We start from the raw sequence: 14,752 nt of genomic DNA on the forward strand, positions 1-14,752 counted from the left end.
TGTAAACGAAATGAATACTGTCCCCTTTTGACCTGTGATTTTATCTAACTGAATTTACGATATTTTCATATAAAAGTTTTGCAATGTCTGTAATATTTATAGAATCGCCTATAAAACTCAATTGCTATAAAAGTGTTAAACCAACGAAAAAAATAATAACAACATTATTTACTTTACTTACTTTTAATAAAAATAGACTAAAGACGCATTTATTTATATAATTAAATTGTATTCTTTGCAAAAATTTGAACATTTCTGAAGAAAACTGATCGCCTTAATTAGATAACGGTGATAGTGAATTTTCTGTTCTAATTGCCATCCCTTTTCTACAAAAATACCATATTATTTTAGTTAATTAATCACCATACAAACTGCTTCCGCCATCATCGTTGTTTAACTTTCGTAAGCTATTAAAGGCACAATCACAGAAAATAATAAATCCATATTCGAACGTCATAAGAAGGTTTTATTACTTTCGTTTTTTCAATAAGTAAACAAATGGAAAACAATAAACATTGAATGCTCAACAACATATGGAATAATATATAAAAGAAATAAATAAATTATAGTTTCACTTTACTTCTAGCTGAAACACGATACGTGTTCGTGCGGCAATACTCCTTTTTTTAAAAAGCGCAAAAGAAAACGTGATTCAAAGTCGGAACGCTTCGACGAGTATTGCTATTATACTTCAACATGAGAACCCAAAAAAATGCAATTACAATTAGAAAAGCTATGTATATAGTGATTCAATATAGAAATAGTAAAAATAGCGCTTTTTGTATGTATATATAATATTTGTTCAAATATATATATATTTTATCTGATAAGTTCATAAATATTTCCGTTTCAGTGTTATTTCTTATCACGAAGATCCAGCACCTCCAGAGGCGCTGATCCATTCATCTTTATGTGTTCGGCAGCCTAAAAATTGAATGCTGTAAAGACTAGATCAATAGATTCGTTCTTGATAAATACCATAAAGAGAGGCGGGTCGGTGGGATGCGGATGAAATCCGGAAAGTCTGCAGTTCAGAATGTAATCCAATCCGTAATCGGGTGTCAATACGAAAATACCCGTACTTGAAAATAAATTATATTATAACATTGATAATTATGAATAGAATCTAGTATTTTAATGAAATCTAGTACTTACTCATTATATTTAGGTGCACAGACGATGGCAATAGCTTCGGGCATCAACAATTGATACGGACAATGCGTATGCAGATCTACGCTCGACAAAAATGCAGTCTGGGTGGGATGAGTCTGAAAACAAGATTTTCTTGATTTGACCCGTTTGTTTACTCTTAAACGAATCTTACATGAATCCATCCTATGGTGATCAAATTATGTTGGTCCTGATAATCGAAAGTCTCTTCCTCATTCATCATCAGACAAGAGTCTGAAGTTCCCTTCTGTTTAGGAATTATCACATGGGTGATTATCAATTGATTCATTTCCTGTAATCATGAAGCGATTAGATGGACGATCGTAACACCAATTTATAAATCAATTCGGACCAGAGTTCCAGCTAAAATCCCGCAAGTTTCTTTATTAGCCAGAGTGTTATTCTTGGCGAGCAGCAAAAACCTAGGCATGACGCAGGTTGGAACCACGACACTTCGAAGACCGGAAACCGCCGTTTGGCTGCTAATTGACGATGGTTTACTGCTTCTATCAACGATCGGTTGCAAGACTGTCCTGAAATATTAAACCTTGTTATAATTTCAAGATCAATTAGAGCGTAGACTAACGAAGAGGTCGGAAACGTGGGCTTAGAACTCTTGTCCGGTATAGAAGGCCTGAACTCGTTGACGGCGATGTTCGGATCGGGATAATTAATGTTATCTATATCGGTAGGTGGCAAGACCAAAGACGTCCCGATCCAAGTCGATTGACCCTGAGTGCTTTTCGTTTTGCTGGTACTCCTACTCCTAGACCGTTCCTCTTCCTCTTCTGTGGCTCTCCTCTCTTCCTCATCTTCTTTCTCTTTAATACTCTAAAAACACATCAATACAAAGTTTAATATTATTATATTAATAATTTCCTCAGACAACTAAGAGAATAACATAGCTTGATCACTGTCATTATAGAAAATTGTACCTTATATAGCAAATATTCTTTGGTATATTGATCTAGCAATTCCTTCTTCAACTTCTCAGCCTTTGGAATGATCTCCCTAAGTTGCTGCTTATTGATCTCCTTTGTGGTCAGAGGCACATCTTTGAATGCAGGATGCTTCCGAATCTTTTCTATGAATAATGTCATATACTTCATATAAAGCACATAAGCACTCTCGTAGCTGCCCTCTGTGTAATAAACATTGGCCATTCGAATGAGCTCAATGCCAGATCGATAATACCTGCAAAGCGGTTGAATCAAATAGGATTGTGTTTGCAGGGAACAGGTCTACTTTACACTCACCTCCCAGGTGGAATGTTTGGGTCAACCTCGACATTGTTACTGTTGTTGGTGAGGAGCTTCAGCCTCTCCTGAGGCTCCATCAGAACCAGCCTCTCTTTCCTCGAACTCATCGTGTATCTTAGCAAAATCGCTCACTTTCCTATGTGGGTATTTTCCAATGAGGGGTTAACATTATTTGGCAGAAACAGTGACTCATAATCAGCTGTTCTCTGTTTTTGCGGTAACTATGTTACCAAATCAACTTGTCGCATATATGAATACACACAATAATCTTTTCATTGCCTACAATATGAATCATAATTATATAATTACAAAATTGAAATCCAATAATCGTAATAAAAAGTTTGTTATATTATTCAATTTGTATATGCAACCAAACGCGCGCGCTCAACTTTTAACTTATGTAAAATCATAGTTTGTTAAAGATTAATGATAATTTATTGCTGCAATTAATATTTGTATATAAATTAAGAAAGGTAGTTTGGTTGGTAATCAGAGATCCTATTCCCATCAAGGATGTTAACTTCAAATCCTTCGGTGCATTTGTTCTGCACGCAAATTTTCAGCTTGATCTTAGCACCGTAATCCTTGGCATTAACACTCGTAGTCTGATGTAAATTTATATGCTGATACTCCTCCAGCACCAAATGATTCCTAAGATTCTCATAGCTCTTCTGTATCTGAAACGGTGCTTCTGCGAGACTGCATTCCAAATACATCTCGCAAAGGAGAAGTCCCTGCGCGTCTATTAATCGGAATAATTCAAAATTTACATCTAATCTTACCCCATTCCTCTTGTTATTCAGACTCCCATCGTACTCAACGATCTTCTCGTAAGTCTCCAAGATTCTTCCAACATCCTGGAAGGTTCTGCTCAATTGCTTTCTGCATATTTCCACTGTAGATTTAACGGGGTTGTAAGCGCTGTTCCTAAGTAGAATTTCGTTGTTGTACTCTTCGTTCTTGTAGAACATTCCGTTATACAGATTAACTATAAGCAGGAGGTATTTCAAGATACCCTCCTCTTCGGCCTGACTCAACTTCCTGTCCTGGCAATCCTTCATGAAGGAAAAGTCTGGCAAGTACAAGAGGAACTTTAAAGACGCTTTAAGTTTATCGATCAACCCGCCACTACCTTCGTGTTATCCGTAAAGTAACTGGCGTTAACGGAGCAACTATTCTTCAGAGTGTCGTAATCACATGATATGGTATAGTTGATGCCCATCAGCAGATCCAAAATATCCATTATGTACACTCCAAATGGTAAATTGCTATGCTCGTAAACCGCGTTGCATAAGTTAAGTTTACTGAGCATATCTGACTTTACAAAGTCGCTCATTGGCCAAGTCAATACTTCAGTGTTGTTCATCTAAAAATAAAATTAAGTTTAATTACTGGGTTAAACTTCAATCAAAAGGATTAATAAAAACACCTGCGTTAATTCTGCGATGATTTCGTCGAGGACCGAAGCTATGGTGAAGTAATCCATGTTCTTTAAACAATGCCTGGTCAAGACGTACACCGAAAACAAATTGATTGCGAGGATTTGAAGCTTCGTGTGCACTTGATTTAACTTGAGCTTATTCTCCAGAGTCACGCTTCTCGACTTCATGTGATCCTCGACCTTGCTGATCTTCACGCGCAGAGAATTCAAAGTGTTCAGCAATCCTATCTCGATGATGCTCTTGCACGCTACGTTCAATTTCACGCTGACCTCTTTCACTGTGAGCAAATCCTCGAAGTCTAATTGCATGAGGATCCGTTCCAATATGTTGGGCGGAAGATCTGTGATCTTCAGCGTTTTTCTGCTACTGAACATTTTCACGACGAATTTTGGTAATGACATTTTCCAAATAAACAATGAAATGTTTCACGTGTTATAATTACATCAACATTTTGACGTGACGTTAACGTGATGGTCATCTTCGTGATTGCCGGTATTGCAAGCTGCAAGGATTATGCACACATCTCGTACGTGTGTCGATACCTCGAGAAGAAATTACCTGACTTCCATATAAACCGACAAGAATTCGAATTAAACGATTGGAAGGTATAATTTGAATAATCAGTAAGAAATATCTTGCAAATTGTTATGCCTTAACTATTTCATATGATTGTTTTCTTGTTTAATTTAAACAACTCTTAATGGTTTTTGTGGTCTATTTAATTATGCTGTTGTTTCGCCAAGTTAAGTCAATAATTTAAACAGGTTTGGCTCAGGAAAATAAACCGCACAAGTAACTGGCAACACAATTCATCCCCGTTGGTGTACAAAGAATTGCTGTACTATGGAGGAATGCGTTACTACGTTGGAGGTATCAGCGAGTTCTGGGAGTACTGCTTCGACTATTACGGCTTAGAATCGTACCTTTCCGCTGAAGAACTAGCAGATCTGGCGAAAGATAATTACGAGGTGTTTGTTTTTATGGTCTAGTTATAGAACAATTAAAGGAAACTTTGACTGTAGAACTTCTTAGCCCAAAAGATAGATGAGATCAAAGGTCCAGACGCGACGACCAACATTACGTTCTACGGATACGACGACATCGTCGATGTTCTCGTCCCTGAGTTATTCAAAATCGAGGAGCTGACCAGCAAGAAGCCTTTGCGCATGAACTTCTACGACAACGAAGACAACGATTTTGCCGAAGCCTTGGATTTCATAAAGAATGATTACAATTGCAGTGGTTGTTTGGTCGAGACCATCGGAGATGCCATCAAAGATTGTGACATCCTCTTCATTCTCGAGAATATGACTGAGTATGAATGGAATTATTTAGCGTTTGATTTAATTGTAAAGTTGTTGTTTAAGCTAGAATGGAGCGACATAAGCCGGAGGTGATTCTTATTAGGATAAACCAATTGGCCGAGACGATTTCGAGGATAGGTAAGAGGTCGATCAAAGTGATCTTCGCCAATTACGGTCCTACTTGCTTCGCCGCGACTTTGCTCAGCGATAGCTGTCACATCCGAATTCCGAATATCGTCGTCGTAGCAAGTGATATTGGTTTGGGTGTTTTGAGCCAAATATCCGAAGAGTGCAAGATCTCAATGGATAAGCTGCAAGGACCTCCAGTCTGGGGTTACTTAGACAACAATCAGTTCGTCGATTTGGAGTTTTGCCTGAAGAAGTGCGATGTTTACAAGCCTTTCGAGAGGGCCATCAGAAGCACAGAGAACTCCACGTTGCAGATGGGCACCATCGCCACCGAAATGAGGTTCATCAACTACCTAATTGACGATCCAGACGATATCTGCAACTCTGCTTTCATACGAAAAGTAATAGTCTATCGAGTATCTTTAATTAATACAATTAATTCTTGTTACGAATTTTCAGGAGAGTTTATTCTTTAAGTTGGATCGTCCCTCGATCTTCGCCAAGGTCTCAGCAACCGTCAACCTTCTGAAGATCTGGTACGGCAATAAATACTCGAACGAGGTCATCTCTTTGGGCGTCAAGTCGAACGAATCTTTCAAAATATCGCGAGGCCTCATCTTCGCTCAGCCCGCCGTCCTGGAAAAGGGAACTTGGACACCTTACGCAAAGTACCCGGTCCGTGATCAGTGCCAGGAAATCATCACCAGGATGGTGAAAGCGGCCAGTAACTTTGTTAACAATTTTTACTCGCGTTTGCCCGACAGAACCGCAATTGAAGAATCCTGTTAATATTATTTTACATATATATTTTAATTCAAAGTTTTAATCTAAAAATATACACAATTATTATATTTTTCTAGTCCTTGAGGTTTTTAAACCTCTAAATTTACCTTTAATTCAGTTTTCTTTTAAAGCAGACTTTATAAAGTTTAACAAGTGTTGGGGATAGTATCTGTTGTGCTTTTTAATATTTAGATCCTTTGATTTCTTGAGGCGGAGATGCAAATTAGATATTTGGCCAAAGACGCAAGTTTTCCCTACTGCAGCCCTGATTTGAATGAAACTCTGGTCTTTGTCAATAGTCAGTTTATTGTTTTCCTAATTAACATTTGAAATTGAAACTTTTCTTACAAATATTTTTGAATATGGATTTGTTATAAATAGAGTTTCTGTTCTGTTCTGATTCCTCCACTCTATAATAGAGTGGAGGTGTGCACTTAGCTCACACCTCACAGTGTATGTAGCCAGTAAATGTCTAGTACAAACTAAAAGAGTATATAAACAAGCAAAAAATTAAAAATATAACAATAAAAAGATGAATAGACTATTAAAGACAATTACCCAGTATACAGTAAATTTATAAATAATAAAACATAATTCAACATTTATACAAACTCTTCACGAGCAGGGACCTATCAGCTCTTATTACAGTGTGGGAAGGCCTCGGATCGGTAAATAAAAAGTGTTAGAACAGATTAATAAGGGGTAACAAAGACAACAGAATAAATACATATATAATAAATATTCAAACAACACATCCAGAGTTTTTGATAAAATTTAAGATCAGTCTATATATCTTGATTTCCTTCATCCTCTATAAATAAATAGAGTTTGATTTTTAAGATTTACTATATAAAAGTATATTTAGTACTACGTAGAAAGTTTGAAAAGAAAAAGTTTGGAATCCAATTAATCTTTCATGATAATGATTTATCGCAAGCACAAATGAAAATTTGTGATAAAGCAATAACAAAGTGCAAATAGTAAGATAAGCTTGAATGCCAAATGAAATAGTTTTCTTTTAATAATGATTTTTTAAACAAACCTGTATTCAGATAACAAACAATTATATAAATATAATATTTCTTAGAAATTATTTAATATTTATACTTTGTAACTTTTATTTTTCTATGCAATTAACGTATATCAGTATGGGGCAATTAAAAGTTTAGAAAACGCTGTGATAATTCAAAAAAATAATGATGTGTAGGCAACTTTTTGTTCTTTAACGCGTCATTAGTTGTTCAGAACATCAACAGATTGAGCTTCGACGAAGGTGTTTCAATGCGATTTTCAGAAAAATCCCGACTAATTAAGTAATTGTTGTTTAATTATTCAATTTTGCAAGTGCGATTCTTGTAAATGAAAAGGTTTTATGTAGATGTAATGATTCCAATAAGAATTTTGTACTTTTCGAGATTCTTGCACTAAAGGTTGGTATCGGTTATCGCTCTGACTTTTCAAGGACGAATGATGTGATGGCAATGCCATTTGTAACATTACCTTAGTACATATTACGTATAGTCGGTTTTTTTTCCCGAATCATTGCATCGCTGGTGGTTGGCGATTGGCGACGTCGAAGGATCAAAGTTCATCGAGGACATACATAGAACTGTAATCGTACAGTCGCGTCCACATCAGAAGAACAGACCTGATCGAGAGAGCACGTTCTCCAGTTTTCCGAACGATTCGGTGCATTTAAATCGAGTATACTTACACACATTCAACAACATGGGTAAACAATTCACGTTAGCCGAAGTCAAGAAGCACAACGATAACCACAGCACCTGGATTATCATCCACAACGAGGTGTACGATGTGACCAAGTTCCTCAACGAGGTAAGAGAATCCGCACAGCATTGAATACTAATAGATAAAAAAACATAAATCATTAAGCCTACGCCTCAAGATAGAGTTCAATTAACATCAATTGTTTTTATTAAGTTTGTCATCAAGGAGTACCTATTAATTTTTCAGGAACAGTCGTCCTACTTATCAAATTTTGTACCAATCAATGACTTAACATAATTCAAATCAAACATCCTAACTAATCGTGATAACACTTATCTCGAGTACGTCGCATCCTTTTTATGTAATTAGACTCATCTCATTTTCGTTCGTCTCGACTTGGATTCGAAATTGCAATATTCATGAAACAACGTTACATTATTTACACACATTAATTATACTTTTGAAAAACAATTTTTTTTTGATTTAACAATGGTCATCCTAATTCGGAAACATACCAATCACGATTTCCAATGTAATTGCATTCTACCATTTACCTGGGAGAAACGCGAAGGATAAATAAAAAGTAAACACGCACGCACACACGTTGACGGTGCGCGTTATGCAATTGCAATCATTTGTTATTATCGTAATGGCTAATGAAGCGCGCCTTTTTTCTTCCCTGTTTTAGCACCCCGGCGGTGAAGAGGTCCTTCTGGAGCAGGCAGGAAAGGACGGAAGCGAAGCCTTCGAGGATGTCGGTCATTCCTCCGACGCCAGGGAAATGATGGCCAAGTACAAGGTCGGGGACATCGTCGAAGCCGAACGCAAACCAGTGAAACAGAAGACCCACAACTGGTCCACCGTCGACTCCGAAGCCCAACCTAACGAAAGGTAACGATAATAATAACAAAAAAAGAACACCTACAAATCTTCAATATTCAGTAGTAATTGTTTTTCTTACTCTTTCACTCTTGTACTTGTTGCAGCTCGCTGATGTCCTGGATTATCCCAATCACTCTGGGCGTAATAGCGACAATCATCTACCGCTTCTATTTCCAAAGCCATTAAACTCACCTTTAACCTGTTTTTTTCTTTTCTTATATAGCCTAAGTTTCGTCCACATGACAGCAATATACGTGTTTCTTTTTCAAGTCTCTCTCTATTATTTTCTTTTATCGTCTTCTTTTCTTCCACTTACCAAAACTGGGACCATTCCAAAATGATGTTGCGTTTCTCATTATCATCCTGTTGAGCCGAAAAATCTTATTGGTGATTTTTTCGTTACGTTCTATTTACCTTGCAAACATAACTCGGTGGTTTAGCAAAGCATAATAGCATTGTTTTTTTTGTTATTTGAAAATAAGTAGAGCGTTAGATAAGTCCCGTTTTTTATCCAACAAGAAAAACATTAATTAAATAAATAGAACGGGACGTATAGATAAGATATTATATAACACATAGCTAATATAAATAATATAAAGTATATATTTAAAGAAAATAATAATAATAAAGGAACATCATATTTTTATTATTTATGTAATAATTTTTATTAGCGATGAATTTGTTTAGATTTTATTTTATATTAAAAAAATCTGGTGTACTTTTTATTGTTGCATAAAGAATTTATCAATGTACTTATTACATTACGTTTTATTTCATCAAAAATACCCTGATTTCTCCAATTTTTTTTATTTGAACTACTTTCATACCCGAAATTGTGTAGTTCATTTGACTTTTATAAACTATTTACCATCGTAAAGGAATATTTTCAACTACTCCGTATTTACATAACAACAAATATCTTTAATAATAGTAATAAATATACATTATTCAACGATTTTTTTTTGTAATTTTTCAATTTTTAAAATATTCGACCTCTCCAACCTTTCTTATCGATTTTGACAATTTCAAAGAATATACTTTATAAAAATATCTCTAAGCAGATTCTTCAAACTTATTCTTTTGTAATGTCAAATTCTAGTTTCTTATATGAATTAAGTTCAGAACATATTTTCAATTGAAATAAGTAATCAAACCGTTATTGTTGTACGAAATATTTAAAATACGATTATCCAAGTGAATAAAGTACTAAAAGTAACAGTTTTATTAGCTTAATTAGTTCAAGTGTTATTGTCATCAACATTATGTCTCAGAATATTTATTTAACAGTACAAGAAAAACGTGTTTCAAATCAACACAAATACTTTAACTCCAAAGAATAATCATATACAATTAAATTGTAATTAAAATTACACGTTGATTACTTTAACTACATTCTATTTCCATAACTCTAATCAATATTTGTTCTGATCACCCCTTCGTTACACGTGTTGCTTAACTATGAAATGAATACAGAAGTTTCTTGTTTATATTACTATTACTTGGACTATTTTGTAAAGAAAAAACATGCCATTCATGTACAATTACACAGATAATCCAAGTGTAATTAAAATTATTTTATTCTGATCACCCTTCCATTACACGTGTTGTTTAACTATGAAAGAAATACAGAAGTTTCTTGTATATGAAACTATTACTTGGACTATTTTGTAAAAAAAAAACATGCACATCATGAACAATTACACATATAATCCGAGTGTAATTAAAAGACTTTATAATTCTAATCATTATTTGTTCTGTTCATCCCTTCGTTGCACGTGTTTCTTAACTGTGAAAAGAATACAAAGTTTCTTGTTTATGAAACTATTACTTGGACTATTTTGTAAAGAAAAAAGATGCAAATCATGTACAATTACACAGATAATCTAAATGTAATTAGACTCATAATTCTAATCAATATTTGTTCTGATCACCCATTCGTTACACATACTGCTTAACTATGAAATGAATACAGAAGTTACTTGTTTATGATACTATTACTTGGACTATTTTGCAAAGAAAAAATATGCAAATCATGTACATTTAATTACACAGATTATCTAAGTGTAATTAAAAGTCATTATTTGCAAAAAAAATTGTTTGTGTATGTACAAATAAAAGTCTATTTTGCATTGCGACGTTATGTAGATCAAATGTTTATAGTAAATTAGAGCTCACGACAATTAAAAACAGCGTTATTCAATAGTATACAATTTCCACGGAATCGAACGTTTACGAAATACTGCCGTTCGCATTAGCAGAAACTATTTTACTCGTTTGCTGTTCCAATATTCATTGGAATTGAAGAAATGTCCAGAAACGTTGTTATTTTTAGCGCGTAAATGAATCTCTGTGTGCGATAACCCGGTCCAAAAACATATTATTACGAACTGTTCATTGTTAGTCACGACGTCGTCGCCTTGATAATATTCAAAAAGTATTCTGTGTACTTGAAACGGAACGAACATAACTAATTGGGAGACAATTAATACTATTCAATGTTTCGTAACGTATATTTTTGTGCTTTTCATGTTACTATAGTTGATCATTAAATTTTGAACAACTCATTTGCTATATAGAATGAACGCAATTCCACTATCTTTTCAATTCAATTCATATATTTTCATTGTAAACTCTAAATTACAAAAAAATAATTATTTATAGCTAGGCATTTATTAATACCTTCTTTATTATTTTCACTGAAATCACTACGTTTTTGTAAGTAATGCGTTTTATGAGGTTTTTCCTAATAATTGTTTGTCATATAATATTATTTATTTTTAGAACACATACACACTTTATATTATCGACATTCACTTTCCACGTTATTTGACCTACGTAAAATTATTTTAGTTAGTTTTCCAAATAATTGAGTTTGATTAATATCAAATTTTTTCTTTCTAATTTATAATATTTACAAATCTTCGTTAATACAACTCTCGTATTCAGTGCAAAACTGTAGAGGTGTATTTTTTTTTATTAAATAATTTCATGTGAATGTATTTCAATACACATTCACATTTATTTCCTTGAAACGAATTGAATAGAACCAAGTTTCCACGCAATTTAATAATTACTATTGACATTTTTATAAACAATATAAACAAATAACGTCGGTGTCCTTGATGACATATTTAATTGTAAACCCGAAAAAAAACAAACCCTTTTTTTATAATTGTAATTCTTTGAATTATTAGTGTATTATATTTGAAAACGTTCTATATTTACTAATAATCTCTCATCTAGTAGCTCGTTTTGTTAAATGTTTATTTTCGTTTCTTGTTACTATGTATATTTACAGTCGTCAAAAGAAAAGAAAGCAAATCTAGTAGCTGAGATTATTGACTTGTGAATAGAAAAGAAAGCAATATCATTGTCATGTAAAGTATGAAGTTATTTATTCTTTATGAACACTTAAATATAATTCTCGTACAGTTGACAAAATTTCGCATAGACTTATTTCATTAACCAAACGATTTTTGTAATGTTTTTCCCACCAATTATTTCTTTTTTAATCTAGTAATTTAAAACAACTTTTCATTGCATTTTTTTAAATTAATTAATTATATTTTATTAATATGAATTTCATAGTCTATTCTTTATCATCTTCTGATATGTTAGATTAGTGTTTGAGTTCATTCATCACTGTTGTTGTTTTGCTGCATGGAATGACTATACGTTTCTAGAGATGTGTACAATCTTGTTATTTCAATGCCAAAAGACGCATACAATGAATAATTCGATCGTAAACTTGTTGATATTGTTTTCTTTGTAAACATTAAACGATTCAGACGAAATCCGATAAAACGTGAAAACATACAACTGGCGTTTCGTAAAAGGAACTTTGGCCTATAGAAAATAAAATTGTCATGGTTAATAATTTATCTAAACTTAATAGAGTGGAACCTCGCTTAACGAGTTTAATCCGTTCCGAAATTTCCGGATTTTTACTCGTATAGTGAAACATATTCAAAAATACACAAGTTTTAAAAATGATGTAGAAGGCGCGCATTCCGGGACTTCTCTCACCGTCACTCGTTATGCGAAATGTCGCTCGTTAAGCGAGTAATATTACTATTGCTCGTAAAGCGAGGTTCCACTGTATATTTACTGATTGCGACGAATGCGAGTTTTCGCATTTCTTGCAAATTTCATACGTCACAGTGAACTATTACTATATCATCTTTATTATGGATATTGTTTGACCTACGAACTCTGCTTCTCCACTAAACTTATACAAATTATGTGTTTATTGTGTGCGAAAATCGTGTTTATTTCTAAAATAACAAAAATTAATCTCAATGTATTTTCTACCTTATAATTTGAATGTTTTGTTGTGAAAATATTCAAATATTAAATAACGTATATCATTAATTATTTTGTGTGTTTAATATGTATTGAAAATTCACGAATTGAAGCAACACACGTTGAATTATTTGGAACTGTGACAATCAAATTGTAATTAGTAAAAAAAATTGTTCACCTATTTTGTTTTAAGATCTATACAAATTAAAAAGTACTTTACACTTCTAAAGTTTACTTCTTTTGTAAAATCATTATTTGCAATTATAAAGTTTGCTATCTTTTGGTAGTTTTGGATTATTTTTTTTTAAGTTGTTTAGTAATTAACTTTATTAATTCTAAATATGCTATTACTTTTTTATGTTCGGACAACAAACATATAACATGTAATTCGTATAACGAACACCATACCACCGTTACTTGTGAAGCTTCCTAAATCAATGTTGGGTTAACGTACAATTCTGATAACGAACATCTTCTTTAAACGGATTATGTTTGTTACTATTTAGATGTATACCAAATGTATACTAAACGTCTGGACAAATTAGCTAATTATTGGGTGAAGTAAAAAGTTCTGACCGTTTTTCATTAGATGACTTCAGTGAGCCATATCTCACGATGTATACGTTACATCTTGTCATTCTATACTGCGACTTAAAGACGACATAACGCTTTAAAAAAAGTTCCTTGACAATTTTGTGTTTAGTGAATCCAGTTGTATGTTAAAGCGTTTCAAAATGAAGGTAAAAAAGAGAAAATTCACATACTTCAGTACCACTAGGACAAAGGGAAAAAATCAGAGCAGGCAGCCAACAAAATTTGTGTTGTTTATGGACCCTAATTCAGTATCAAATGCAACAGCAAAGCGTTGGTTCCAATGCTTCCGTTCTGGTAATATGTACGTCGTAGTACAATCATCGAAAATGTTGATAATATCATGGAAATCGTCATGCGAGAACTTATTCCTTTGCCTAGGAACTGAAGAATAACCAGAAAACCGTTTGGAACCATTTGCATAAGGCCTCAAGTAGAAGCTCAATGTATGGGACAAAACGCTCAGAACTTTTTACTTCACCCAATATTAGGCACAGTTTAAGTATAGGACTTACAGAAGTTAGGAAATGGGAAATCAGTGATTTTAAATATAAAAGCGTTTTATCAACTATTTAATATAATTTATTATTTTTTTTTTTTTAGAATGTTGTGCTTAACAGCCACAATATCATTAACGCTACACTCTATACTCATGTAATATATGCTATATGTATAACTTGTTTCTCATTAATTCTTCAACAACGGAATTTCCTAGTACTCCTTTCATCAATCATCATCAACCACGGAAAGAACTGAAGCCAAACCATACCGTACAACACTCGAGCACACATACGCACGCACACACAACAACAACGTGGTCAATTATTGTTATTACAAAATAAAGGAACATTATCGTATATAAACTTAATGTATTAATACTAATAAAGAGTGAAAGCTGCTGGATTAACTACAGTAACCGAGTAAATATATACTTTTATAAATATATATATATGAAGTGTGTGATCAAATCCAAGAGCACAATAAACAGTGTATTTACAAATCAATGCAAATGCAATTCTTCAACAAATCGAGAGACAAATATCTTTACATAAAAGCTCTTATATAATATAATAGTCATTAAATATATCTCATGTACAATACATATTTATTTATATATATATAGATGTAAAAAAAAGAGAAATAATTATCACAATAAATATAG

General features: G+C 33.3%; 4 protein-coding genes across 6 annotated transcripts; 2 read left to right on the forward strand and 2 right to left on the reverse strand.

Annotated features, from left to right (window-relative positions):
- Positions 1-445: 445 nt before the first annotated feature.
- Positions 446-2,625, reverse strand: LOC108558923 (STAM-binding protein). Of its 2 annotated transcripts, none has more exons than XM_017915998.1 (8): positions 2,427-2,625; positions 2,106-2,364; positions 1,757-2,001; positions 1,523-1,703; positions 1,325-1,462; positions 1,156-1,268; positions 979-1,081; positions 446-924 (listed from the first exon to the last, which is right to left on the reverse strand). In XM_017915998.1, the coding sequence occupies exons 1-8, from the start codon at positions 2,534-2,536 to the stop codon at positions 856-858; spliced, it is 1,218 nt and encodes a 405-aa protein (XP_017771487.1). In that variant the 5' UTR covers positions 2,537-2,625; the 3' UTR covers positions 446-855. The 2 variants fall into 2 exon arrangements, with proteins under 2 accessions (XP_017771487.1, XP_017771495.1); XM_017916006.1 differs by having other exon boundaries at positions 2,421-2,484.
- A 191-nt stretch (positions 2,626-2,816) lies between these two features.
- On the reverse strand, positions 2,817-4,460 carry LOC108558912. 2 transcript variants are annotated; one of them, XM_017915985.1, is made up of 4 exons: positions 3,859-4,460; positions 3,562-3,795; positions 3,212-3,520; positions 2,817-3,163 (listed from the first exon to the last, which is right to left on the reverse strand). In XM_017915985.1, the coding sequence occupies exons 1-4, from the start codon at positions 4,270-4,272 to the stop codon at positions 2,894-2,896; spliced, it is 1,227 nt and encodes a 408-aa protein (XP_017771474.1). In that variant the 5' UTR covers positions 4,273-4,460; the 3' UTR covers positions 2,817-2,893. The 2 variants fall into 2 exon arrangements, with proteins under 2 accessions (XP_017771474.1, XP_017771466.1); XM_017915977.1 differs by having other exon boundaries at positions 2,817-3,520.
- On the forward strand, positions 4,342-6,569 carry LOC108558847 (putative malate dehydrogenase 1B). The gene is made up of 5 exons (XM_017915881.1): positions 4,342-4,476; positions 4,636-4,854; positions 4,894-5,186; positions 5,243-5,705; positions 5,764-6,569. The coding sequence occupies exons 1-5, from the start codon at positions 4,342-4,344 to the stop codon at positions 6,091-6,093; spliced, it is 1,440 nt and encodes a 479-aa protein (XP_017771370.1). The 3' UTR covers positions 6,094-6,569.
- Positions 6,570-7,586: 1,017 nt separating this feature from the next.
- Positions 7,587-8,966, forward strand: LOC108558930 (cytochrome b5). The gene is made up of 3 exons (XM_017916020.1): positions 7,587-7,923; positions 8,504-8,706; positions 8,802-8,966. Exons 1-3 carry the CDS (start codon positions 7,816-7,818, stop codon positions 8,881-8,883), a joined length of 393 nt encoding a protein of 130 aa, XP_017771509.1. The 5' UTR covers positions 7,587-7,815; the 3' UTR covers positions 8,884-8,966.
- The last annotated feature ends 5,786 nt before the right edge of the window (positions 8,967-14,752 follow it).

Source organism: Nicrophorus vespilloides, unplaced genomic scaffold (assembly GCF_001412225.1).
Source record: "Nicrophorus vespilloides isolate i.1.1-1 unplaced genomic scaffold, Nicve_v1.0, whole genome shotgun sequence".
Classification (NCBI taxonomy): Eukaryota; Metazoa; Arthropoda; class Insecta; order Coleoptera; family Silphidae; genus Nicrophorus; species Nicrophorus vespilloides.